This window comes from Sparus aurata, chromosome 20 (assembly GCF_900880675.1).
Source record: "Sparus aurata chromosome 20, fSpaAur1.1, whole genome shotgun sequence".
Classification (NCBI taxonomy): domain Eukaryota; kingdom Metazoa; phylum Chordata; class Actinopteri; order Spariformes; family Sparidae; genus Sparus; species Sparus aurata.
The window spans coordinates 3,408,444-3,436,352 of NC_044206.1; the positions used below are offsets into that span (position 1 = coordinate 3,408,444).

At 39.6% G+C, this 27,909-nt stretch overlaps 1 protein-coding gene across 1 annotated transcript; it reads left to right on the forward strand.

Moving 5' to 3' along the window:
- Positions 1-10,726: 10,726 nt before the first annotated feature.
- glp2r (glucagon-like peptide 2 receptor) lies at positions 10,727-26,098 on the forward strand. Its single transcript, XM_030399582.1, has 14 exons — positions 10,727-11,299; positions 13,881-13,971; positions 14,055-14,159; positions 15,112-15,233; positions 15,529-15,635; positions 17,772-17,928; positions 18,020-18,179; positions 19,056-19,116; positions 19,210-19,276; positions 19,979-20,067; positions 20,414-20,552; positions 20,640-20,681; positions 24,222-24,629; positions 26,041-26,098. Exons 1-13 carry the CDS (start codon positions 11,204-11,206, stop codon positions 24,582-24,584), a joined length of 1,599 nt encoding a protein of 532 aa, XP_030255442.1. The 5' UTR covers positions 10,727-11,203; the 3' UTR covers positions 24,585-24,629; positions 26,041-26,098.
- The last annotated feature ends 1,811 nt before the right edge of the window (positions 26,099-27,909 follow it).

Sequence of the window (27,909 nt, forward strand, 5' to 3'; positions counted from 1 at the left end):
TCCAAACGAAACCTTTCACCTGCTTGAACATGTCCGAGTTATCTTTGTCTATATAAACATGTCAGCAACTCTTCATGACCCCTCTCCTGAACATAAACTCCCAGCATGGATAAACATGTTTGATTACAATCACTGCTAATGCTAATAAATTATCATTAATGGTTTTCAAATCGTCAAAGAAACTTCCTCGTAAAAGAAACTTTATTTACAAACTTCACTCACAAAGTCAGTGATACGTGAGAACATGCTCATCAGAAGTTATCGTGGAAAAGTTCGATTGTAAATGTGACCATGTGAGGTTATTAGGCAGTGTTTGCCCTGTGTTTAGACTGTGGTTCTGAGTGTGTGTTTGGGAGAATGTAAATGGATGATAAATCTCTGCTGTGCTGGCCTCACAACCCCCCCCCCCCCCCCTTTCTGTTTTCCTACACAAGAGCTTATCCCTCTCTCCATCTCCAGCGGCGGGCCTCCTTCAAAAGCATGCATGTGTGTAAATAAAATGAATCTAGTATGAAGGAAAAAGTAGACAAAAATACACTTGAATGTCCTGCAGAGAAGGAGAGAGCAGGCGGATGATGTGCTGTATTAGAATCATCTCTTATTTCGCTCCATCAAACCCCCAGGACACATAAAGCTGTTGAAAGGGAATTAGAGGGTTGAGTCCTGTGTCACAGCCCTGTTAACCTGCTCAATGGGCGCTGTTATGTCCCGCCACAGGAGCCTGGATATGATTGAAAAGCGCCTTCAGCTAGTTGGTTTAGGAAAGGTGTTCATAAGTCAGAATGAAAACCAGCACTGATGGAAAATAATGAGACATTTTAAACGTTTCTTACAGCCTAACTACTGCTGTCTGATACCGAAATGTGACTGTGCTTCACATCAGGGTAGGAAAAGTACCGACCAGTCTCATGTATTTTCAGATCGCTCTCGCTCGGCCTGCTGCATTCTCAGCGTGCTTCATGTTTGCTTATCCTGTGTCGCTAATGAGTCAGACCAGGAAATGTGGTGTCATGACTACCCAGGTCAATGATTTCTCTGTTTGCTTGGCCTTTCATCTCCATCAGCTCATTCCAGTGAATCTCACAGGCTGAATCTGTGCAGTGCACGTTTCTATAAAAAACCCAAAACATAAGCACGTAAAGCCAAAGGTCAGTGTTATGATCCTGTAGCAGTCCACATTCAGGACCTTGATGCAATGCTTCAAGTTGTTAACCAATCAAACATGGCGCGGCTGCTACAGCCATACTTGGTCTCATATGACTGGTAGCTTATGGTAATGCTAGCTAATAATGATGAATTAGTTTGTGAGTTTCTAAATCTTCTTTACCTGTCACTGCCACTGTTGCACTGCATTTTACCATATGACAGATGAATGTTTCAATAAACACGGTGTGTTTCACTCTTATTCTGCTTTCATGATAAAACAAGGGAAATGATTATCTGTAATGGACTAAAACAGCTCTTACAGGTTTTTCAGCAGGGACCCCCTACTCAGTATATTGTAATACTTGTAATTCTACTGCATATTAAACTGGGCCTTCAATAATATATAGGGCAAAAATAGGTCTATGTATAAAGTCAGCAGCAGTTGTAGAATGGCTAATGTTAGCTGGATTAGCCTCACCTTCTGCAGTTTGATGGGTGGTGTGTCAGAGGTGGAGGGCGCATCAGTGTCTCTTGATCAGTAAGTCACTAAACAATCCTGTGGCACACAAGAATCTTCATGACATTTGTAGGTTGATAATAATAGGCAGCCAGATAAATGGACGATATGCTTCAATAACATGTAGTTAGCTGTTATGGATAGGTGCCAGTTATGTTAGCCCGCTTACATGATAGCACAAAGAATCATCGGAGGACTATCATGAACGTTGTGTAAATTAATGTATACATTTTTTTTCTAAATGTACCTTTACTAATATTTTTTTTTTATTCATGTTAGTGTGTATATTAAGACTGATTTACATTTTTGAAAATGTACAAACTTTCGGAATATCATCAAACATATTCACACTACAAAAGTGCAACAGAAAAAGGTATGGAATGTACTGAAAGTTGTTTCGTATAAAACAGCAGTAGATTTGTCCTCCTACACTTACAGCTTGTGTTGCAACGATGTTCCAGTTTCAAGGGCCACCAACATATGAAAACATTACATTACAATGTTACATATGCTATGGTACTGAAGTTCACCGAATTAATGTTTTTTTTAAAAAAAATTCTAACAAGTTTTGTATCTGTCAGGACATATTATTTTGTGAAATTATTATAAACTTGTTTGTTCAACCAACAACACTGATTGTTTTCATTGTAGTTAATTATCACAGTGTAAATCAAGCTTAGCGTTAGTTCATATCAGGTTAAAAGTCAGTAAAAAAAATAAGTCATGTTTACCTGCAGTGTAGTGTGACCCAGATGTGGACCTTTGGTATAAAGCCTGCCTTTAGGTGGCTATTTCAGACAGCATTCTCCTCCCTTCTGCTACAGTATCTGCATGTAGGCCTTTTCAAAATTCCCTGACTGCACGGGACAAAACCACCTCTGATCGAGCAATTGACGTGCTGAAAAGGGCAAGTTACCCTAGCCTAACCTAACCTAACCTAGCCTAATCTAACCTAACCCAGCTAGGATCGGATTTAGTTGTTTTAATGCCAGGGCTCACCTCCCTATATGTTGCAACCTGGGCTTTGTTCCGCCAAGACGACTGTGATTAGTTTAAAAAAAACACAAAACAAGCCAGAGCATTTTCTCCCCAATAGCAGAATAATAAAGAGTGCCACCAGATGAAAGTTTGAAGAGCACAGATGAAATGACTTGCAGATTAGCTAACGATAAATTAAAAGCAATGTGCTTCTTTTTTTACCAGTTCAGACAATTAAGAGTACATTTGTGCAGCTTGTATTTGTTACTGACCAAATTATTTTTGAAAACTGGAGATTCAAAGGAAACCGTGTAGATGTAACATGGGTAGATCATGTGACTATGATGTCTTTCTCCACAACGCCGCTGTTATGATTTCTTGGAATCAGAAAACAGCCATTTCCTGTTCAACCTTGGCCCTCGGGGAGTCTACCACCTTGATGTGGTTCTGATGCTGTTATTTGGCGACGAAGCGATGCGCTGCCTCGAGCTGTGTCTGCTGTTGACCCAGGCTGACCGGTGGACAGGATGTTCCTGATCGTCCCTGGGCTCTGGGCTCTCTGCGGCCCTCGGCCTGTTTGTTTTTCCGTCTAAGAGCTGCTGTTGGCCCCCCTCTCCCCTGCCATCACTCTGCCTCACCAAGAATGTAAACACAGAGGATACATGCACGTGTTCTGTATGTGCTCTATGCATTTATTCATGTACACACAAATGTACACGGAACAGTTTGCACAATATGAGTAAAGATGTCAAAGAATAAATAATCATGTTTAAAATGATTCACAATTTCTTAGTGTCCTGCATCATCTGGATGAGAGATCGCTCCGCTAACCTGACCTCACACTGATTTTATTTTACGCTTATAATGTAATTGTAATATTAGTAAATCAATCCAGCCATTACTCTGGAACGCTTGTTTAACTGCCCTGTATTTCCACATATTACAAAGTGTTTTCTTGTCAGCCAGCTTATACCATTACAGCATCTTCACAGCAGGCCGCCTCTTTACCAGGAAATGTTTGTACTCTTCACCTGAAAAATGGCTGAAGCTCCATCTCCCAAACACAGCAGGGCAGGCCTGCAGGCATCAGAGGCCCAAACTGTTTACGCACTGCCACTGCAACCTGTTTAACCTTCCACATAGCACCTGTCCTGTCAGCTAAACACTTTCTACCCCATTTGCAGGAGATCGTAAACATCTGCAGCGCTGTGTTTACCTAGTACGTGTAAGAACAGCACCCCCCACATTGGCCGAGGATGGACCTGCACTGAGGTGGGGCTCAGCGAAGTCATACGCACAGGCATATTAATGTGGCTGACCTCTCTCAACTTTCTCTTGAGATTCACTGGATTTATGACTATTTGTGTGGGCTGAGGTGAACTTTATGTAACTTAGTCATAACAGAAGGTCAGGAGACATTACATAATTGTTATTCCAACTTTATCAACATTTTCACCTGCTGTTTAAAAGGTCACTATAACCTGACTTTTAAAGGTAGAATCCAACAAAAATTCAACAAAAATTCCATGCCATCATTGAAAACCTGCAAAATAACTCGGGGTCTTTGGATCTTGTTTTCTGCGCTGTCAGTCCACCAACAGTAAACCCCAGTAGAGTCCAACGCAGCAGAAGACCGGTGGCATTTATTTCTAACGTGTTGAGAAACTAGCTTATTTACGAGCACACATATCCATCTTTAAGTGAAAGCAATATTTTTTTCCAAACCTCCTTTCTTAGAAAGTGTAAAACACTTACTAAGAAAGAGTAGTTAATCAAGGCAGATAAGATAACACTTGATCTAACAGTGACCCCTGGAATGCAGTAAATAACATAAAGTAATGATATATAACCAGGTGACGATATCTGGAAGTTGAATATCCTTTCATATATCATTATATCATTAGCACATTTCCATACATTCTTGCATTAAGGCTCCTGGTGATTCTATCCTTCATTCATATACTGTACAACAGCGGTCCCCAACCTTTTTTGCACCACGGACTGGTTTCATGTTAGACATTATTTTAGACCAGCAGTTGTCCACTCGCTGTCCCCACAGCTTCAGTTAAGTATATCCAGTTCAGCCACTTTATAAGCCAACTTGAAGACAGTTTTCAATCTCCCTTCATGTAGCTTCCGGTTTCGCGACAGTCGTAGGCTTTTCTTCCGTCTCGTCATTGGGCCTTTTCCTTTTTTCTCTGCAAAGTAGCTCTCTGAAGACGTATGTTTTCCACTCGTTTTAGTTAGCTTGAGGACTTATTTTTTGGGGGGTTTACTGTGACTAAAACAGATACGTGTCAAGCTCGTCAAGAGGAACAGACGGATGTTATTAAAAGATTAAAAAAAAAATAAAACAACTTTCAGAGTGTGATCGCCAATATAACAGAAATAAAATAATGTATTTATTCTATCTCTGCGGCCCAGGGACCACTGCTGTACAGCAGTAGGTGGGATTGACTTTTACGGTCTTTCCAAAAATACATTTGTTATCATATATTATATGGTGATTATGTCAGCTGTGCTAATTAGCTTGTTCAAAAGAAACATAAATAAGATATAATGTGTAACGTCTGTGCAAAATTATACATAGACCTTTGTTATATATTCTGTTGAGTTGTGTACTTACATTATCCCAAATGTTTTCAACATTGTCCAAACCCAGAGGGATCAATAGTTTAAACAGATGACCAAAAATCTAGTGAAATTATGGAACATTTAACTGGACAGAGACATCGCACCAAATGAATGATAGTGTTGCTCCACATCTACTGAATTTGAGAAAGGTGTGTACCACTGATGTGTGTACACACCTCTCTTGCCCCCAAGTTGGTAAGTATACATATTTACAAAAGCGTATTGATAATGAATGGCTTTTTGGGAGCAAAACACTGATTTATTTTTAAGAAGCAGCTGATCCAGTTTGGTGACGACAAAAATAACAAAATGTGTCTGGAAAAGTTAAGTCGACCCAACAATGTCATCTTAAGTTGTGACAAAGTGTGAGGGATGGTTATACTGTGTCAGACAATGACGCAGCTCTTTATTTTACTCATTACATTTACAATTACATTTACATTTACATTTACATTTCGGGCATTAAGCAGACGCTTCTGTCCAAAGCGACTTACAATAATCACATTTGTAACAAGAAAGAAACCACAACATATCACTGTCAATAGAGTAAAAAGAAAAATAGAAACAGTTGTCAAGCCCTCATCTGAGGATTGTAACTGCTATTTATCAAAGATAAAGTGCATAAGTGCTATGATTAAATTGCTAACGATAAAAACATACAAGCGCATATACGTTTTTCTTTTTTTCTTTGTTTTTGTTTTTTTGAGGGGGCAAATTACAGCACTATAAAGAAAATTGATGTATTGTCTCATAAAGCAGACTTAATCAGCGACATTGTAGTTTGGCACAGTGCCTGTGACAATCTGTTCTGTCATTCCAAAAGAATGAAGATCAGGGGTGACAACTGTCTCATTTAATTTTTAACCACCAGCAAAGTTGATATCAGCTCAGGGGACACAGTTACCACTCTGTTCTACTCTGTGGGAAAAGCCTGCAGTTTCTAATTATTGAAGACTGTCATAACTTTGTTTGTCACATTGAACACATTCTGCCAGTGTGCACAGCAGGATACATCTGAGTTACATGAAGCTTAAACTGTGCTGTCTCATACACTCCTGGCTCAGACGGTAATACTTGGATTTCCCTTGAACAGTACAAATGTGCATACGGAAGTTAAACACTTGAGCTGTATTACAACCACAAGCTCAAGCAGGAAGTCTAATCCCACCTCATTAGTTTCATACCAAACCATATTCAATTCTAGGCCTCATATCTGGATTAGATCTTTATACATGATTGTCACAACAGATAAACGCAGAGAGCCAGACAACGCACAAAACCAGAGTTCATGACTAAAGTAAAGTTTCCTTTTGTGTTCTTCATGTAGCTGGAGAAGAATTAGACTCTGGATTATTGTGTTCATATTTCTTTGTAAAGCCTTTACTACTACTACTTATTTATTTAGGAACCATAAAAAAGTATTATGGATTTTGTACTTTAAAGGAGAACTTTGGTCGATTTAAACATGCAGCTTCATTGCTCAAGCTACCCTTGACTTGCCAGTACCGAAGACGCGAACAAATTTGGTCCAGCCATTACAGAGCTCCGTGAACGGAGATGTAGCATTGAACGCTAACAGCATGGGGTCAGAACTTTACACTGTGTTTTAAGCATCTTAACATGCTCCACATCTCACACCAAAAGTTATGCAACATCAGCAGACACCTTACAATGCAGCACTGTAGCGTGTATGACTCAAAAGGAATAAAAAAGTAGTTAAAACAGTGTGTTTGTGCAAGGAGCTACTTACCTGTTTGTTGACATCCGTGTGTTCCGGTAGCTAGACCAAACTAGTATATCCATCGAGTGTGCACTTAACAGGCTTAACAGGCTATTGTAAGGCTCATGGCTCATGACAGGCTGTAACATGGACATGTACATTATGAACTTAAACACGATAATGCTGGATTACGTTTCCGTCTCCGCCAGTGAGGGAGTAAATGCACGCTCGACGGATTTACTAGTTTACTACCTGAGAAATTAAGCAAAACGCTCAAAAGCCTTTTTCTCTCAATGTTAAAGAAAGTGAGAAAAAATATATTGTTCCTTCCCTTTATCTGGATCTACAACAAAGGTTTCATGGAAATCCATTCAGTAACTGTGTAATCCTGTTGACCAGCAAACAAACACATATGAAAATGTAACCTGCTTTGCGGAATGTAAAAAACATGGATCTTGATGAAAAAAGTCAGGAATATGATTAATCAGTTATGGGTGGTTTCAAATTTAGAGTGATACAGGACTAACAAATGAAATATTGGATTAGGCTTGATTGATTTTAGGGGGCTGCTTGGACTTGGTGGAGGTATACTATACTACTGAGTTACATCCTATTTCTTAGTTTTTTTCCAATTTATCAACACTCATATGCAGATAGGTTTACAGAAATAAGCACAGCTCCCAGTACACTCACTGTGCACTGTGTAATAAAAACTCTATACACATAACCCATTTCTCTTTTTTTGCACTAACTGGACAATTTATATTTAAATTGTTTATTAATTTTATTTATTATTTATTAATACCATACTAATTTCCCCTCTGGGATTAATACAGTTATCTATCTATCTATCTATCTATCTATCTATCTATCTAGATAGGGCCTCTACAGGCCCCACATCATTGCAAAGAGAAAGCTGATGGGTTCTGAGATTGGCTTTTTGTTAACTTTGTTAACTGGATTTGTGATGACTGAGCTGAAGGCTTCAGGGTTTACATCTAATGAAGCTCAGAAGAATAAAACCTTTTCTAAGAGACAAAGGACCTCTGGAGAGGTTTCAACCATCATAACCATTAATTGGGTTTTAAATGGGCACACTTGAACTCTCACATTACCTTCTCGACAGCCGCTTCAGCCTCTTTCCTTCCTGCTGGGTCCAATTTTAAATGAGGGCCCAACTAATTCTATCACCCCGTGGCCATGTCTGCTTCTAACTGCTTCACTGCCAGTTAGATCTGTTCAAATTGGGGTACAATGAAATCTTTGATATCTGTATTTTCCCTTGACTCTCAACCTCATCTTTCCTTTTTGTTAGTTAAGACACAGTGTGGACGAATGGCCCTGTCATGGCTGTATATTGTTATGCTTATGGAGCAGAAAAAATATAAATTGGACCATTTCTTCTGTCAATCACAGTCACATATGGTTGGAACACAATAATATTCTATATAGTTTTTCCGCAATGGATTCTGTCACATCCATACCACAAGGATATTTGAAAGCTTTGTCATTATGTAATAACAACACAATTACAATTCCACATGAAGCATCACTGAGGGTTTCTTCTTCAGATCAAACACTGAGTGTGTCTCTTTATTTCACCTTCCAAGGTCCTTTTGTCTTCAGTGATTTTAACTTCTTCCTTATATCATTGGCAATATTTAAGATAAAGCTATCCACTGTATTACATAGAATGATTAGGTGCTTGTAGCTTCTGCTAGAGCATTATATATTATTATTATTATATATATTTATATTAGGGCTGCACAATATTGGAAAAAACTGACATTGCGATTCTTTTTTAAACCTGCAATATATATTGTGATATGAAAAAATACAGGAATTTTCATCAGATGTCCTAAATGGCACTTTATGTTATGCTGCACTGCTGCTATCTTGTGGACAATTAACCTGCACTGATCTTACCTGTTTTTGTTGTACTGAACTGTATGGTACCAGCGTAAATGGTTAAACTAATTAGTTGTGTTACCTCTCGTTGTGGCAACAGATTTAAGGCACTGTCGACACAGAACACGTGTTTGGTCAATATCATCCTTCTTGTAGCCGAAATAATTCCAGATAACTGACGTTGCTTTTCATTTTGGCACTAAGTCTTCGTTTTCGGCGATCTTCTCTTGTTCGTTGCTCATTTTTCTATGTTGTTACCAGCGACTCACTTCATGTGCAGGGGCATGGTCTGCTTTGCCACACTGAATTAGAACTAATGTGACTGGTGGATCGCTGCATATGCAGAGTCTGCATGCACAGTGTGTGTCAGGTACCCTTGAAATTAAATGAGTTAATTTGCCTCAGACATGGCAGGCCCTGCGATGTGACTACTGTGCACACGTACATCGCGATGGCGATGCTCAAACGATATATCGTGCAGCTCTAATTTACATATTAATGTATAAACTCTTCCTTATACACAACTCTGCTGAATAGGACCCTGTGGCTTAAAACTCTGTTCATCAATATTTTATATCAACATGAACATATAGTATTATTCTTGTAATAATGATCATACTAATAATGATAACTAAACTTTCAGCAATATGGAGGTTTTTAGCCTCTTTGAGCTCATGTTTTGGTTCTCTGCCTAGCAAACCCTCAATTGCTAAAATTCCCATATTTACAACTGACAAAATTCATTGTCATTAATGTAGTTTCACAGTTGGCTTCATTGATTGCTAATATTGGATGTACCATCAAGGGTCAAAAACACTTCTAGGAATTGTTTCTAGCTATGCTCTGTGTCTGCTTGATGTGTAGACCAAGGGAAATTTCTGCTTATACATTAGCAGCTCTATAAGGTAATGATATATCAGATGTTGTTAGTTGTTTTGAACTCATTCCACTAACCAAAATCAAATGATCTGTGCAAGCAAACAGGACAGTCAGAAGTTGCTCTGTATGCTGGTGGTACGGCACTTAAACAAACTTTACTTTTGTCATATTACAGTTATTATTCATCTTACATAACCACAAATAGATATGTGACCATGTCGTTATGCATCCTAACAACCATGGTTCAAAATGAAATATGGTGCTAAAAATGTGTTGTAAACTGTTGTAAACTCAGGAGCTAGCCAAATCTAGATCATGAGCACAGGACTCCTGCCTTTGTCCACAGAGCCACCAGAATCAAAACAAAACAAATGTATCTTGTAGCTGCTTTAACTATTAAAAGAAAATGTATAAATGAATAATATTATTATCATCTTCATAAAATAAAATGCATAAATGCTTCATAAATGCATGGTATGAGGATCGTGCAGCCGACTTTTGGCTCTCTGCTGTCCTCTTTACTTGCCTGTGTGTGGCTTCATTGCTCTTAGTTTACACTAGATCCCCATTAGTGTCAGAAGTCCTGGTGATGCTCAGTTACTGTGTGAGATAGCTAAACAGACATGAGGCTTCAGTGCCTCCCCATCTGTCTACAGTAAAGGAGGTATTTGCTGGTGTATGTACACATCTGTTATGATTTTTAATATTTCTCCTTGTATCTAAGTGTGCATATGTCATCATGGCTTTATTAGACCTGTCCAGTGTGCCCATTAGCTCCTGTGTGATCAGTCTTCCGGGACAACAAAGTTAGTCCAGTTATGTAGCCGACTCTCCCAGGGCCTTATCTTGATTGGTTAGGGGAGGACGGGGTGGGAGAGGCGATCTGTCGTTGAGGATCCACAGGCGCTCCCAGTTGCACTGCGTCTATAGGGAGTACAGACAGATCCAACTCCTTCACAGCCTGAAAGGTTCTCATGGACCGGAGGACCGGAACTGCAGCCAAGGACTTCCACACCTAGGATAATCCTCCAAATTAGGTAGTAATTTTCCTTTGCCGAGTCAACAACCAGTTAATTGAAAGAGCATTATAGTAGCTGATTCTTGGAAAATTGTTGGCACAAATCGAGAAGATTTAGAGGAAACTGTGGGATAACAGCGACGACAGAGATCACAAACTGGAGAACACTTGCTGTTCCTGCAAATCATCCTCCAACAAATTCTGAATCAACCTTCCCTGCGAGGAGATCAAGCTCAAATCAGCTGTGCCTACCGTGGCAAGGTGAGGAGAGCCGTGCTGAGTGGATGTAGGGAGATAAAACGAGGATGAGTTAGGGGCCTTGCGAGTGTAGGGGTGAGGTATGAGGAGGAAGACCGGCTGAGAAACTAGAAACCAGCTGCTTTCAATGTAGACACACAGCACCATGCCAACCCCACTGCCAACCTGGCACAAGAGGATCCCGACTCCAGCAGGACACACCTTCCCGCTCTTCCTCGTCTTTGTCATCTTCAGCCGCCCGGTAAATTTGTATTTGATTTATGTTTTCATGCACACAGCTTTCAATTTACTTCAACAATCAAGTTCAACGCATTACTTAGCTTTGGAATTTACAATGAGTCAGTCAAGTATTGGGCTGTCTGAGGACCCTAAATCTTCAGCATTTGAGTAAAATCTAGCATTTTTTTCAACAGAACTCGACTCCACAAAAGAATTCTCCATCAGATTTATTGAAGGAGGCAATCCAACATACTGTATTTCTCATGAAACACAGACAAGATACTAACATTTAATTTGTCTTTTTTCATATGAAGTGTGAAATGCTCGAATAATCATCTTGGTATGTGTTTTGAATTTGAAATAAGAGGGATGTTCTTCTCCGGGGACGAGAGAGGCACTTAAAATTTAAGACAAATATGATCACAGAGCACTTGTGCAAATTTACTTTCATCTTTAGCATTATAATACAATGGATAAGGGAGGGAGTTGAGTCTATGGCAGGATTTGAAACAGATTCAGTCTCAGGGGAGATGACCGAGAAGACAGGGAGACAGCAACTCTTGTCTTTTCTTCAGTGGTGATAGTGATCTGGACGGGGTCCTGACAAGACGAGCCTCAGTGGGAAATCTCACATGAGAAATCTTTGTGGCACAGGTGGCTGATGAGCCACGAAGCAGTCAAACGGACACAAAAAGGTTGCAGAGTTCAGCAGCTTTCTCAGCAGGGTGTAAAGATTGGGACTGTTCAGCTGAAATAGGAAAGCCACTGTCCTCGTCCCTGACACTGAATTATGAATGACAGAGATGGAAGCTGTGGTCTGCTGCTTGCTTTTCAAATGAAGGAAATCTGCCTCACTAATGGCAACAAATTATGGGAGTATCATACTTACCAACTGAGGATTAATTAATATGATAGCTGTCAAATACAATAACCTTCAGTCAGGGACACACCCACACACTGTTCATTACATTCAAACATCAGGAATAAACAGAGAGGTGTGTTTGCATCCCTGCAGTCATGGCACTGATACAGAGAACAACACGGATAATTGCCTCAATCAATTTCAATTTACACTCAGGTGAAAATGCCCCCTCTGTAAGTGAAGCTGGTTCTTATTTAATACCCCCACCATGTGGGTAAATACAAATACTGCAGCATCACTGCTCAGCCGGTCAACCAGAGGCTGCAAATACAGTGAAGTGAGGTGGTAAGCAAACACACTGGAAATGTACCTGTTAATATAGATCTACTCATTATATGTCATCAATTTCATATAGATACAATTGCCATTCTTAAGTCATAAATTGTATTCAGAATCATTAGAGATATAATATGTAGCATTTCTACAAAAAAAATGCCTAAAAACAAACTGTTCCATCTCAAGAAGTTGGTGAATGTAACTAAATGTAAGCTAAAACTAAACTTTCACACGTTGTCTTGTTTGTGACAGTTCAGCCAAAGTCACTGTCAGATAACAGATAACAGCAACGGTGGTTGTTACTGCTAATTCAGTGAAGGGCTACTGTAGCTCAGGAGGTAGAGCAATGGTTCCATCCTCGGCTCTACATGTTGAAGTGCCCTTGGGCAAAACACTCAACCCCAAATTATTCCCATCCATCAGTGTGTGAGTGTGTATGGATGGTTATGACTCAGCAGCTGGTACGCTGCGTGGTAGCCTCTGCCACCAGTGTATGAATGTGTGTGTTAATAGGTGAATGTGACTTGTGTTGTCAAGTGCTTTGATTGGTTGTAAGACTAGAACAGCACTTTGTAAATGTAGTCATATATTAAACGAAAAACAGTAAAGCTGTTCTATTTGACATTTTTCACATACTGCAAATAAGTTATCATATTACTAAGTGTAATATGAAATAAATTGCTTTTAGTGGTAAATTCAAAGAAAATTATCCCCTGTTGAATTTCAAGCAAATTGTACAGGTTTCTACGGTAAATCTCGTCTCAATGATATACAGAATTTCACAGTTTCGCGATAAAAAATACCATTGTGGGACTGTCACTCACAGCATCCACCACACATCTAGATCCATGAGCTTGACAAGTAAAGCAAACAGATCTTACAAACGGATCTGGGTTGAGAAGATTCCATATTTATCATCAGCTGGACACCTATTTAGAGAAATGCCTCAGAATAGAACTTCAGGTCAATGTTTTTGACCATGAGAGTAAGTAAGTAAGTAATAAACCCTCCAGAACAGAGATGAACGGTGGCCCAGACTTCCAGTTCATGTTTATTCAGTTTGCTCTCGGCTGACATATGGCTATGCATCATTCCACTCAGAATGTGGGCTTGATGAATGTTCTGGTGTAGAACAGATCTGGGCCACAACAATTTTGCTATCCAAGAAGTGTTTCTTCTCCGCTCCAAACATTGTGGCCAAAATATTATTTCTTTAAACTTAAGGCAGCCTTTCTCATTCTTTATGTAGAAGGGATCACGATGCAATTCCAAAGGGCTATATATTAATCTTGAGGGACTAAGGTTAAATATAATAATTGATGGACAATTCAATGTCAGCATTTTCGTCAGTGTAACTTTTCAGATTATTCAAACATTGTTTGTCATTTTTTAAATGAACATGCAGGTAACAGCCTCAGTGCTTGAAAGTCTGATAGCTAAACGGGCTGAATACTTGGAGAACTGCAACAGGACCCTCAGCACACTCTCAGAAACTGGTGAGCCGCCTGTCAAGTGTTCCAGTGTTAATGATCTTGATTGTTATTGCTTTTGTGGAATCCTAATAATTCTTGTTTTACAGGAATCTACTGTAAAGGAACATTTGACATGTTTGTGTGTTGGCCACATTCATCTCCTGGGAATGTGTCGGTCCCCTGTCCTGCTTACTTACCATGGATCGGCGAGGGTAATGTTTTGTATGACCACTTAAAAGTTAACTGGTGTATCAGCATCTACATTCAAAATGTGCGTCATTGTGGCTTTAACTATATTACACGGTTGGATTCTGGTACTATTCAGACTTTCTCCGTCATTTAATTAGTTTCAAATGAACTGATCACTGAGTGAATCACAAGACTGTCAGCTGCAACTATAGAGACAAGCTCAATGTAATCAGCCATCTCTGATTAGTTCTAAGTCATGCTTGGTGTCAGGTGGTTGGTTGGTCCTCTGCTTTGTTCCTGCTTTGTTGGAAAGACATCTGTGGTGGCAGGATGATGATTGCTAATGACTCTGGTGATCTCCTGACTTTCATCTAGTCTTCTGCTTTTCACAACTGTTGGATGCATTGCCATGAATTATTCTTACAGACATTAACTTTAACCCTAGGATGGCAGATTTTCTTTCTGGTGAACAATTTTTACATATAGCGCCATCATCCAGTCAACAATTTTATTTGTAGAATTCATATCAGCCTCTTAATTCTTAATTGCCAGTTGACTAATATTGGCATGTTCTTGGGTATCAAATTCCAGTATTGATATATATCAGCTGATACACACACAATTTAAGCAATGATCAATCAAATGTGGTCATATAATACTTACAACTAAGACATGTAATGGAGCAGGAAAGTTAACAGTTTAATAATAAACTTTATTGTCTAAAATGACATTAGTTCACTGAAACAGTAAACTTCACTGGAAATGTAATCACTTTAAACTACTCCAAATATATTTTTCTGCATTAAACACTCTTTAAAAAAAGAAAGGTTTCATATTGGCAGATATCGGACAACGTATATACTGATTCCGATCTAGTATAGTTGTGTGAGGCCAATATTCAATTGATAATAATGGCCAGCTGAAGAAAGAAAGAAGAAAGCATGCATATCAATGTGTCTGTGCTTTTACCTGCAGATGACTCCAGGAGGGCTCACCGAGAATGTTTAGAGAATGGGAAATGGCGTCAGATTGAGAATTCCTCCGATCCGTGGAGGGATGATTCTGAATGTAAGGAGGACCATTACTTCAAAGACAAGGTGAGGAGGGGACACACACACACACAGACACACAGACACACAAACACACACACACACACACAGTTTCTGCTCCCCTTAAGTGCTGGAACTAAAACCCTGGTGTGTATTTGCTGACTTGTGGTTTCTCATGTAGCCGTTAGCCTTTCTACATAAACCATCATGGATTGTTTTCTATACAACGGTCCCAGAATGTCTGTCATTATTATTAACATCTGAAGAGGTATGTGTTCTCTCCATATCCAATTGCCTTTTTAAGTGTGTGTGTGTGTGTGTGTGTGTGTGTGTGTGTGTCCAGGAGGATGAAATGCATCGCCAGACTGCCCTCAGGCTCATCTCTGTCATTGGCTACTCCCTGTCCCTGTCCTCTCTCACACTGGCCACTGTCCTGATGGGCTTGCTGAGGTCAGTGGCCGGGGGTAGACAAGTTTCTGATGATCATGTAGACAAAAGTGTGCACTTTGTGTGAAGAAATGGCAAACAAAGGTTGATTTTGTACAAACAATGGCTTTCCTGCACACTCACCTGAAGCATGTTCATGGTGGCTTGCAGGGACGTGCTCTTTAATCTGCACGTTTTAAAGGTCCCATATTATACTGTTTTTCATCAATTTCACATAGCTGTCAGAGGTCCAACAAATCTGTATTCGATATGTATTGCCCCAAAACACATCCGTGGTCCTGAACTCCAGCTGTCTAAAAGTCGCTCTGCTGAGCTCTGTTCACAGCACTCTGTTTCTGTGCCTGCACATTTAAATGCTAATGAGCTCCATCTGTCAACGCCTACTTGGGGAGCCTTGCCTGCTATGTCACTCTCAGGGAGGGGAAGCCCCTTATGCTAACGGTAGCATGTGCTAATGTTTATGGTGGATGTAACACTATGGCTCGCGGAGATTTTTTCGTTCAACCGAACCAGTTTGACCCAGAATCGGACCCAGAAGTAGAGGCTCCGGAAGAAGTACAGACTCTGCGGTTGCAGCAGGACGTTTCAGAATGGTTAGTTTGGCTGAATAATATTAGTTTGTTTGTATGTGTTGTTACAGCTACTGCCATGTAGCTAATGGCTACCAGCTAGCGAAAGCTGTGTTTGTCTCCAACACAGTCTCCAAACTGTTATACACTGTTCGCATCGTCTCTGTCTCCAGTCTGCACATGTTTCCAGACTTTCTACTGTGACAACAAAGCTCCCTCGTAATATTATTAACATTAAACTCGCTTCGAACGCCATTGCATAGCGGACCGAAGCGGAGCTAACTAGTTAGCCAGTTTCAAGCTGACTTCACCATACTCGTCGGCAACTGTAAATGCTATCAAACCACGGCGACACTTATCGGTGGCTCGGGTGCAGTTGCTGGGTTCAGTATGGTTGAGACTGATCCTTTTAGGAGGGTCAGTGTTGAGGCAAAGCCAGCTTTGTATTGACTCTCGTTACTGAAGCAGTCCGATGTGAGGTGGTTAGCACACACATACAAGCTAACACGAACCGCAGCCGGCACGTTGTCATTAAAAATGAAACACGACCACTGTCTCTTCTGTTGTTCTGTAGCTGGGACAGAATATAGGCACTTCTGTTGATTTATACACCAACAACAGAGCAATTGCATGTCTAGCTCTGAGCGACAACGTTGTGAAACACTGCTGTCTGGTGAGCACACACATACAGCACTTTGGGAACTGATGTGGGTACATTCCCATTAAAAATAAAATCCATCCATTGAGTCCTCAAGACCCCCGATGAGGGAGGTTTAAAAAGACTCTGGTGCTCGTTAGTGCAGCCAACGACAGAGCAACCGCTTCTTCCCGGTCGTACATTCACCATTTTCTAACCGAGCGGAAAAAAATGGCGCCGTTTAGATAATTCCTTCGGGTGTGGCAAACCTTCACCTGGGGCGGTGCCACCAACCTAGGGGGACGCGTCTAATCTGTCGCTGACGTCACCAACAGACTATCTTCAACTGGCCTGTATAAACACACATTTTCTAAAGGCGGAGAAAGCAAAAAAGGGAGAGGATGAACTTTTTTCATACCAGGGGGGGATTGTAGACAGGCCGGGGATGCATATAATTGATAGAAAACCGCTCTAAGGTGTATTTTGCATAATATGGGACATTTAAAGACTGTCTTACACAGACTGGACATGAACAGTCTTGAAAGCAGTACTGAAGCAAGCATCACTGAAGCGACACTGACAATGAAACAGTTACGAGTTCTTTACTTTGACCTCACTTGACATGATGCAGCTTCCATTAGTCATTCTTAAAGCAGATTTACAACCTCCATCTACACTGATGATATGCATGGATCCACAGTACTGCAGCTGGTCTACTAGGAAGCGTGGCATTGGAGTGATATTTATAAGAGTATGAGGATGATCAGTCATAACAAATGATATTATAAAAACCAGGAAGCATTACCATGTAGATGCATGTAGCATGATCATTTTTCACTCCCTCTTATGTCATGACACATACCCTAAGTAATGCTTTTACAGTTGAACAGGAATCAATGCCTTCTTCAAATTGCTCCTGTATCTGTTTACCAGGAAGCTCCACTGTACCAGGAACTACATCCACATGAATCTGTTTGTGTCGTTCATCCTGAGAGCCATGGCTGTCATTTCTAAAGAAGTCATGTTATACGTCATGTATTCTAACCTACCAAAGGACGACCCTGGTTGGAACTCCTACTCGAGCTCTGTGGTACGAAAAAAAAAAAAAAATGCTGCTTTATGTTCACAAGCACTTTGAAACAAACTAACTGATGTATCAACTCAATAATAACTGTCAACAGATAGCACTGATGTGCAAATTCTCCAAAGTGTGCATGGAGTACTTTGTGGCCTGTAACTACTTCTGGCTGTTGGTGGAGGCCATCTTCCTCCACACGCTGCTCTTCACAGCTGTGCTGACCAAGAGACGTCTGCTGAAGAAATACATGCTGCTAGGATGGGGTAAACTGTCATTCACTTGTTCCTAATGTTTATCTTCTTTGTGTCCCAAATACCATGAGACGATCCTACTTACGAGTATAGTAATGTATATGTATTAGAAAAAATTGTCTTGGGGCTGAAAGCCAGAGACAAGGTAAAAAAGACAGTATCAAGAGTAAAAAAAAGTCTGTAGGTTTTGGTCTTTTCATGTAATTTGTTGAAAATAAGGAAAATATAGAATAATGGTTCTTTTACAGACCAGCGGTGAATACCTTTTGTAGTCCACACACTATGCTCCATGTGTTTACTTCCATGTGTCTGTGGAATTAAAGTTCTTGCATACGTATGCAAAGAATTTATCAAAATATGTAAATGGTGCAACTTGCCAAATTTGGTGCACCCTAGGCGTCATTTTGAAAAAAAAAAAAACAATGAATCACATTTTGAGCCATCCTCACCATCAATCTAAACTATGAACTGTGAGACCAAATTGCTAAAAACTACACAGAGACTGAGTCAATTTTCAATCAAGTCCCATTTTTCCAGAAACAAAAACCTGTCACAGGATCTGTCAAAGATGCTTTACTCACACATAAAATCTACACATGATGGCTTTTAGAATAGTCATCTTGTTATGAGATTAAAGGAAAGGTATACTTAAACATGAAAACAGTTGTACCTGTAGTCCTCAAAACATTTCTGGAACTTGTCATCAGCCCGGGGGTGAGAAAGACTCAGTAACGGCTGACTTTTCATTTTAGGGTGAACTTTTCCTTTAAAACACAATAATACAATACCCTAACTCTTCATATACGTAAGTACGATCAATATGTAATAATTCATAAGAGTGATCTGTTGATGGTAACATGCTGAATCTTACACTTTGTTACTTTTCAGGAACACCTGTCTTGTTTGTGACACCGTGGACAGTGGTCAAGATTTTATACGAAAACACAGAGTGAGTGTTTAATCCCATACGTCACAATCAATACAATAAATCAACTAAAATGTTCTCCATTGCATGGCTTTTTAATCTTCCTGTCTTTCTAAGATGCTGGTCGATTGTGAACAGATGGTTCTGGTGGATAATAAGGGGCCCGATTACCTTATCAGTGCTGGTGAGTGATGTTTCTGAACCAATCCTTGAAAGCCTTTCAATGAGCCGTTATCCGAGCTGAAGATCACATTTAGTTCCAGATACATCTGGTTGCTTCTATGAGCCTTGTTCCTCTGGTGCCAGCTCTCAAGTCAATTTCATGCTGCGTTTAATTCTCCCTGTCATGTGAGGGCATGTGATATTGAAGCTGTTGTAATGTCTAGTAGTCAGAGGCACGACTGATTACTGATTTCTCGGTAACAGAAACAATCTCAGATTAACATTTTCATGTAAATGTCATCTTGTCCGCCACAGTTCTATTGGATGCATTTCATTTAAGGATGCAATATGTAAGATTTCTGCCTTGAACTGACTAGTTGGTTGTATATTTAATTGTCGTGTTGAGTTGTGAACTTATTATGTATATTATCCCACATGTTTTCGAGCAACGTTCAAACCCAGAGACATCTGTACCTTTATTCATGTGGACGCCTGTCAAAACACTTCCAGGACACAGTCAGAGAAGTCGGCAAATGTGACTAAGCATAAACGTGGATCCTGAGTCATGGAGATAGATTTGCCGCAGCAGTGGTGGTGTAACAATAAAGACAACAAGTCCCATGATCCTGTGCCACTTATGTCTTTTGTTTTGTTTAGATTAAGAGACCCTTAGCAACAGACGCTACATACTGTGCCTTAAATCATCATTGGATGTGTGTTGCAGGTCATTTTCTTCATATTCATCAAAATTCTGATGCTGCTGCTGTCCAAGCTGAAAGCAGATCAGGTGAAATTTACCGACTACAGATACAGGTATCTCTCCTGCAATGACTCACTGATGTAATTGCTTCCAAATCCAGACATCAGGAAACATGTTTGACTTTGACATCTATTTACTAAATGGCATCTTTAAACATCATAACAGGTTCCTGGTTTAACATTTAAATGTTAATCACTCCCATGTTCAACACAAATTAAATCACCCCCATAAACTCTGGCTTCTTCACTCCACTATTAATGTCACCACAGTAGGGAGGCTCGCGCATACATTTACAAACTCTCCTCTCTCCTCTATTCTGTCCTTTGTTCTTTGGATCATGTGCCAGAATACGTTTTGCAATAATACACCACTCTATGCTTCTTCTGTTCATGTCCTCAGTTTGGCCAGAGCAACACTGGTGCTGATCCCCCTGCTGGGAATCCATGAAGTAGTATTCACTGTGCTGGTAGATGAATGTGTGGAGGGCAGCAGCCGCTATGCCAGGAACTTCATCAACCTCACCCTCAGCTCGTTTCAGGTTACACCTGTAAAGTTACCTACATACAAGAGACAGGGGCCATGTTGTTCTGAATCCACATTAAACATAAGTTGTGCATCATTTCAGGGTTTCCTGGTTGCTGTGCTCTACTGTTTTGCAAATGGAGAGGTACGTCACTCTAAATATATATATTTATATATAAATATATATGTGTGAGTGTGTGTATGTGTTTATTTCAGTATTATAGATACAAGAAATGCATTTTTTCATTTACATTTTTATAATTTCATTGTGAACCCACCCACAGCATGCATGTAAGACAAAACAGAAATGACATACATACATACAGGAAAAACACAAAAAAGTATTGCAAATAAACAAGATAATTACATGCCCAGTCAGTGCTTGAAAAGCAAGTCCAATGCAAGACAAAAGAACACACTAATACTAAAACTTTAAAACTTTAATTTAGGTAGTTGCACCTTTTCATTCTTGAAAAAAAAAAAAAAAATGATAGCTAGTTAGTCAATCAAGATATTTCCAATTGCCTGTGCTATATGATTTAGGATGGGATTCCATAATTAAATACATTTCCTTTCGCTGCCACACAAGACTGCAGACAGCCTTTCAAGGAGAAGGATCTGCAACATTCATTGTACCACAGGCCAACTGTAGGGGGCTCAGACTCAATTCACTTAAATAATATAGGCCTACATTTCTTTCTAAGGAACAAAAGTTTTCCCAGAAGTTTTCCCAAAAGTTTTAACTCAGTCATATTTAAATGTTTCTGCTGAAATGCCATTCCAGAACCATTTAATTGCAGGAGAAGACCAAAAGCCATTTATATAGGAAGCAATATGTAACGTATATTGTTTGCACAATGAAGAAACCTGGAAGTTAAATTTCCTTAATATTGAAGATGTAAGATCCTATGAAAAATGTAAAACTGTGTTTTCACGTAGCCCATTACAGATGAAGAAGGAATTAATTGAGTTTATGGCTTTATTCCAATCATCTTCATTCAAATCAATTCCCAAGTCTCTTTTCAATACAGATGTGGTCTTTTCAATAGTTTCTTTGGTAAGTGAAGATGACATATTGCTTAAATCTGGAAATGTGGTCATTAAAAAACTGGGAATTTGAAGAAAAGCAAAACAGTGAGATGAAGACATTTCATTATTGGAATGAATCTGTTTAAATGACATTAGATGAGTTCCTTAATCTTAATTCTTTTATGGTACCACTGATTAACCATGGTGTCCTCTATACCTGGTATGAATTCAGCATTTCCTATTTTAGGAATAAGAAGAAATGCCTTGTTATATTCAACACAGTATTTCATTATATCCTGCCAGGAACATATAATACTAGTTATTATAGTGTTTGGGGTAATAGTGGTCCTTTTGTGTATGGGGAGTACAGCGCCAGCTCTAACTACTGTGAGTTTATCCAAGTGCACATGAAGCCACTGTGCAGCAATTCTGGCATGATTTGCCCAGTTATAAAATAGAATGTTTGGTAGTGCAAGTCCCCCGGATTTTTAAGGCAACTGCAGCACAGTGGATCTTACGGAAGAGGATTAGGGCCACATGTGAATTTTTTTTTTAGTTCTGACTTTAAAGTCAGAATTCTGAGAAAAAAGTCAGAATTCTGAGATTAAAGTCAGAATTCTGAGATTAAAGTCAGAATTCTGACCTTTTTCTCTGAATTCTGACTTTTTTCTCAGAATTCTGACCTTTTTCTCTGAATTCTGACTTTTTTCTCAGAATTCTGACTTTAATCTCAGAATTCTGACTTTTTTCTCAGAATTCTGACTTTAATCTCAGAATTCTGACTTTTTTCTTAGAATTCTGACTTTAAAGTCAGAACAAAAAAAAAAATTCACATGTGGCCCTAATCCTCTTCCGTAGGATCTCAATGTCGCTTTCCTCCCTTGCCATATGAATCTTATTAAACTTCTAAGGGTGCCTTTTCCAATTTTCTTATCTATATAAACTATTATCATCTGTAGGATAACAAGATATTTTGATGAGGTCATTTTAGTTTGACACATGATTTCTATTAAATGCCTCATATTGTGAGACAGTCTTTGCTGAAAAAAGCTTGTTTGATATGGCTTGACAAATTCTGGGATTATATTTCAATTTATTTTGCAATAATATTTGAGAGGATTTTACTGTCAACATTTATGAGACGGATAGATTTATAGGTGCTACTTTGATCAGGTGATTTGCCTTTTTTATGTATAAAAACAACATCAACCATAGCTAAAGTTTGAGGCAGCCTTTGTTTTTGGAAAGAATCAATCTAGAATTCTGCTCAAAAGACTGGATATTTCTTATAACTTCTGATAGAACTCTGGGACATATCCAGGGCCATCTGGCCCTGCTGCTTTCCCACAATTCTCATACCTATCCAAAACTGCCCAGAAAGTCAGGAAATAATCAATTCTTGAAAATGATTGAGGAGTCTGTGGGAAGAGAGTAAAGTCAATCTCATTTGAGTTTACAATTCTTCAAACATCAAATAAGTTCAACTCCTTACATAAAGTGTGGCCTTAGTAGTAACGACCAACTACAGGAATCAAATCCCAGTTGTAGTTTCGTTTCGTTTTCTTTTCCGCTTTTTCCGTGAAGGTCGCAGACAGTTGTAGTCCCCGGCTAATATAACCAAGTCTTTGGCTAGCAGTCTACAGTAAAATTGTGACTCATATAAAGTAGGTGCATAAGCACTACAAATCAACAGAAATACATACAAAGCAGCCCTCATCTACAGTTACCTTTTTCTATTGTGAGAGGAAGACATTTATGTACCAAAATTGCAACCTTTTTGCTTTTGGAGGAAAGAGTCACTTGACAAACCCAACCATTTTTAAGTTTCACATGTTCTAAATGATGTAAGTGTGTCTCTTGAAGTAGGGCAATTTCAGTGTCTTGTTTCTTTAGCCATGTGAGAACTGTGAGAAATATAAAGTAATCTAGGTAATACCAAGAGAAGTTTAAATTACAAAGGGCAGTCTGGAAAAAAAGAACAAAAAACCACAAACCCAGGCTATCTTCACAAAAAAAGGGGGGGGGATTATACAAGTCACCAGACTATCCCTCTTTCCCCTTAAATATTTCTATGTTCCTTTTTTTATATAACTCCTTCCCCTGCAACACATTTTAAATGAGGTCCGAGCAAAAAACTCAAAACAGGCTGATTTATATAAATACAGCCATAAAGAACAAACATAGTCTCCAGACAGGTGGACATAAAAAAATTAATTATATTATCCCTTCACATTGAAATTACATAATATAATTAAAGCATTTACATGTAATCAAAATACTTGCTAATTATCTGTATGTACTGTCATTTTTATGGTTGACCTTTGTTGTAGAATCATTATTATTATTATTTTTATTGTTATTAGTAGTATTATTATCATTATTATTATTATTATTATTATTATTATTATTATTATTACTATGCCAGCTGCTGTTTTTAAGCAAAATAGTGAATGCTACCTGCTGGATACCAAACTATGGACAAAAGTAGCAAGCATTTAGATATTTTAGTTAAGGGCTTAAATCCAAAACAGATGTAAAAGAAGAATGAACATGAGACCAAATTAGTGACCATCTTCTCCAGATGTACAGTATGAATAAATGATACTATACATCTAATGGTATTAGTTGTAACAGTGTTCTTTGTTCTGGAGTTTAGGTCCAAGCTGAACTGAAGAAGCGCTGGCAGATTTTCCTGTTCACCAACCACTTCCAGGTCAGGAGCTGTTTTCGGGGCGTGCCCCTCAAGCACCTGTGGAAGTGCACCCGAGGACACCGGCCACAGTGCTCTCGGCAGAGTGACTCCTATGACGAGGGTGGCACCTCCACAATACACCCACACCTTCTTCAGGTGGCTGTACGTGGAGGAGGTGGGGGACTTGGGGAGGTTAAAGGTCACAGGGTGAAAGGGTGTGACACAGCAGGACTTGACTTTCTCACCAGGAAGAGCCTGTCCAGTAGTGATGGAGAGATAACGCTTGGAGAAACCATGGAGGAGATTCTGGAGGAGAGCGAGTTCTGATCTGCTAACATGGACACTGACAAACTCCTGTGGGAGACTGAAACAGTAAGACACACATCCTTAAAAAGCTGAGCGAAGGTGCCTGTGGCCCAGACCACCAAGTACCCCATGTTTACATTGAGTCCGTTGGTTTGTGGTAATTTGATATACTGCGAAGGTGTAACATCAACTAAGGGACTGGGTCTGGTAGATGGGCCCTACATATAGAGCTTCATTATGGTTAGCATTGCACTCAAAGGTTGTGTATTCCCATGTACAGCCCCCTCACACAAGATGACATACAGATGACTTAAAGGGCTTCCTTACTGTCTGTTAGCAAGCTTGTTAGCTTGGTTGCTACTAGTACAATGTCACATTTGCAAAAATAGAACTGGATGGTGCAACGCAGCTAACGAGCTATGATGATAGCTTTTTCCATTTTGGACTCTCTGGCCTTAAAGGAGTCATCACCTGGTTTTTTACATATCCAGTCCCTCTTGGATCGCTTCGGATCAATTCTTAAAACTTATTAGAAAAAAAAATTTAAAAAATAAATCAAACATAGAGCTTGTTCTGACACTTTTTCATACCGCGACTTTCTCACGCGAGATTATGTGCGAGGTTTTGACCGGTCCGGATGTGCATTGTATTAATATGTAATGAGGCGCGCGTTGATTGGCCGCAGGAAGGATAGAGCCGGAATGGGGGGCGAGCCTGCATGCACACACAAGCCGTGTCTCAATTCAGGGTCTGCACACTTCGAGTGCGCATTTGAAGTGCAATTATGTCACTATTCCGCGGCGAAGGATGTCCCAATTCAAAGTGTTCTCATAATGCATCCCACAAATGCGCACTCCTTTTACCTGTTTTTCGAGTGTGCAACGCTACTACACTTCGTGGTCTCACATGTCCCAAGATTCATCACGCACCCGAAGAGAATAAATAAATAAATAAATAAATGATGGCGACCTCAAGTGGCGCAGATCTCGTATTTGAATGTAAGTATTGGGTTTATACTCGGGTTTTTACTCCTTTGAACATCCAACGCCAGATATGTTAAACTTCAAGGGACATTAAAACCTCCACATTTCAGTTAAAACATGTTGGTAATGCTCAGCTTGATCCCTTTGGAAGTAAAGCCTTAAAAGCCTTCACTTTCAAACGTAAGACGTTCAGAGGTTGACTTGTATTTTATGTCTTATTGTGACTGTGGAGATGTTAGAGACTATCTTTACTTCATGTACATAAATGGACCAAGATGAACAGATTCAGATCAGGCTGTGATCCCTGCTTTATTTCAGACCGTAACACTGTAAAATCTAGTTAAACGTTAGAATTGAATAAAGAGCTAAGTTTAGGATTATCCTCGATAATTAGGATATTATTATCCTCGATGATGATATATTTTTTGCTGTATTAGATCTCTTTTGTCTGTTGACGTAACACAAAATGTCTTCTACATTTCATTGTGTTTTAGGGAGCAAACAGAGAGGAGGAAGAGGAGGAGGAGGATGAAGGAGGACATGAGGCTGCAGAGAGGATGGAGAGGCTCGTCTCTGCTCCAGAGGACAATCCTTACATTATAGCTGTTGTTATTTAGTTAATGTATGGGTTCTTTTTATATTATTTGTTTATAATTGTTCATTTTATATAATTCATGAAATAAAATATTGTTCTATTGTTACACGTTGTCTATTCCATTCAGTATTTACAGCTTAAGTACAATTTATAACAGCAAACAGCATCAAGTGCTACTTTTCAGGGACAACAAGGGATTTAATGTTTTCTTTTATTATTTACAACTATTTCCAAATGTACAGCATAAATAACTATTTACAGATTATTATTCACTATTAACAAAAAGAATTATTATTGAAAACAATATTAAAACAGAAACAGGTGATGTACAGTAACAGGCTGAGCAGGAGTCCCTGCAGTGCTGCTGGGCTGGATGGTGTCAGTGGGACATCATCTGGGTCAGTACTCAGGGTGTTTGGGGGTCCAGTCCCCTCTGTCCACCACATCGTCCGTCAACTGGGTCTGCAGTTCTGACTCGATTGACGGCTGCCATGTCATTAAGAATGTTTTAAGAAAGAGGCAATTTCAATAATAATAATAATAAATCATCAATCATCAAAATTTAAATAAAACCCTAAGTTGCGATCAGCAGTTTATATGTCAGCATTAACGTAATGTATCTGTATGTTAATTACCCCAAACTGTTAGCTAGCTAATAATGATAATATTGATAACATTACTGTGGGATCAATAACAGGTTTACCTCTCCACAGTCCTCTCAGCCAGAGATAAACCAGAGCCACTTCTCCTCTTCCTCCACAAGCAGGAGGATTAAAAAGGAAATCAGGAATTCCTGAAGCTCAAACAGATCTGACAGTCAAACTTTACTCTTCTTGTCACTTTCGAGGACCTGGGCTGCAGAAATAGTGACGTACGAGTAGAGGCGGGAACACCTGGTGACGCAGTCAGGAAATGCTGCAAAGGGTAGACCGTCCCATTTCACAACAGGCTGACGCGGCGTGCAGGGCGCACCTAAGTACACTCACTTGGTGAGACCGCAAAGGGCGGGTCCCTGAAGTGTGCAGACCCTGAATTGAGACACGGCTACAGACTCCAAAACATAAACAGCCCCCTGTCATGGCGCACACACTAAATGACGAACCTTACAGAATTCAGGCATTTATGTACGAGCCGGAGTCGGAAACCGAACGGGAGAGTGAAGAGGCAGAGACGGTGGAAGAGACACGTTTACAGCAGGAAGTCTCTGAATGGTAAATTCTTTTTTTTTCCTTCTTACTTTTCACACTCGTGTTTTACATGTAAGACCTGAGTTTTAATGCTGGCGGTGACGATGTATGGCGTGAAAATGACAGAGAAATAAGCAGATTCGGCGTGCTCACTCAGAAAGTCTGGCTGAGGACGGCTGTGAGCCGATGCTTATGCAAGTAGCCTCCTGTGGTAACGTCACCACAGGAGCAGAGTCAAAATCTCGTGCATTAGGAACACGCACTATTGTGCGCTATTCCTGTTCGGAAAAAGAGCCAAAGCGAAAAAAATAAGAAAACTCCAGCTTTTCAGGCAAGTTTCCACAGAGGTCCAACACCAATATGCATGATTTAACGAGAGAAATTGCGATTTCCGGGTGATGACTCCTTTAAGTTTTAAAGTTTAGAACTAACAGTTCGGTTTGCTATCAGCAACTTTCTGTATCACTGTTCACCAAAATTGAACGTAACATGAAAGATAAGCATAGGTTAACTTCACCTACTAAAGCAAATTATTAACTGATTTCTGTGATTCCATCAGAATTTGTTTATTTCAATGTGAA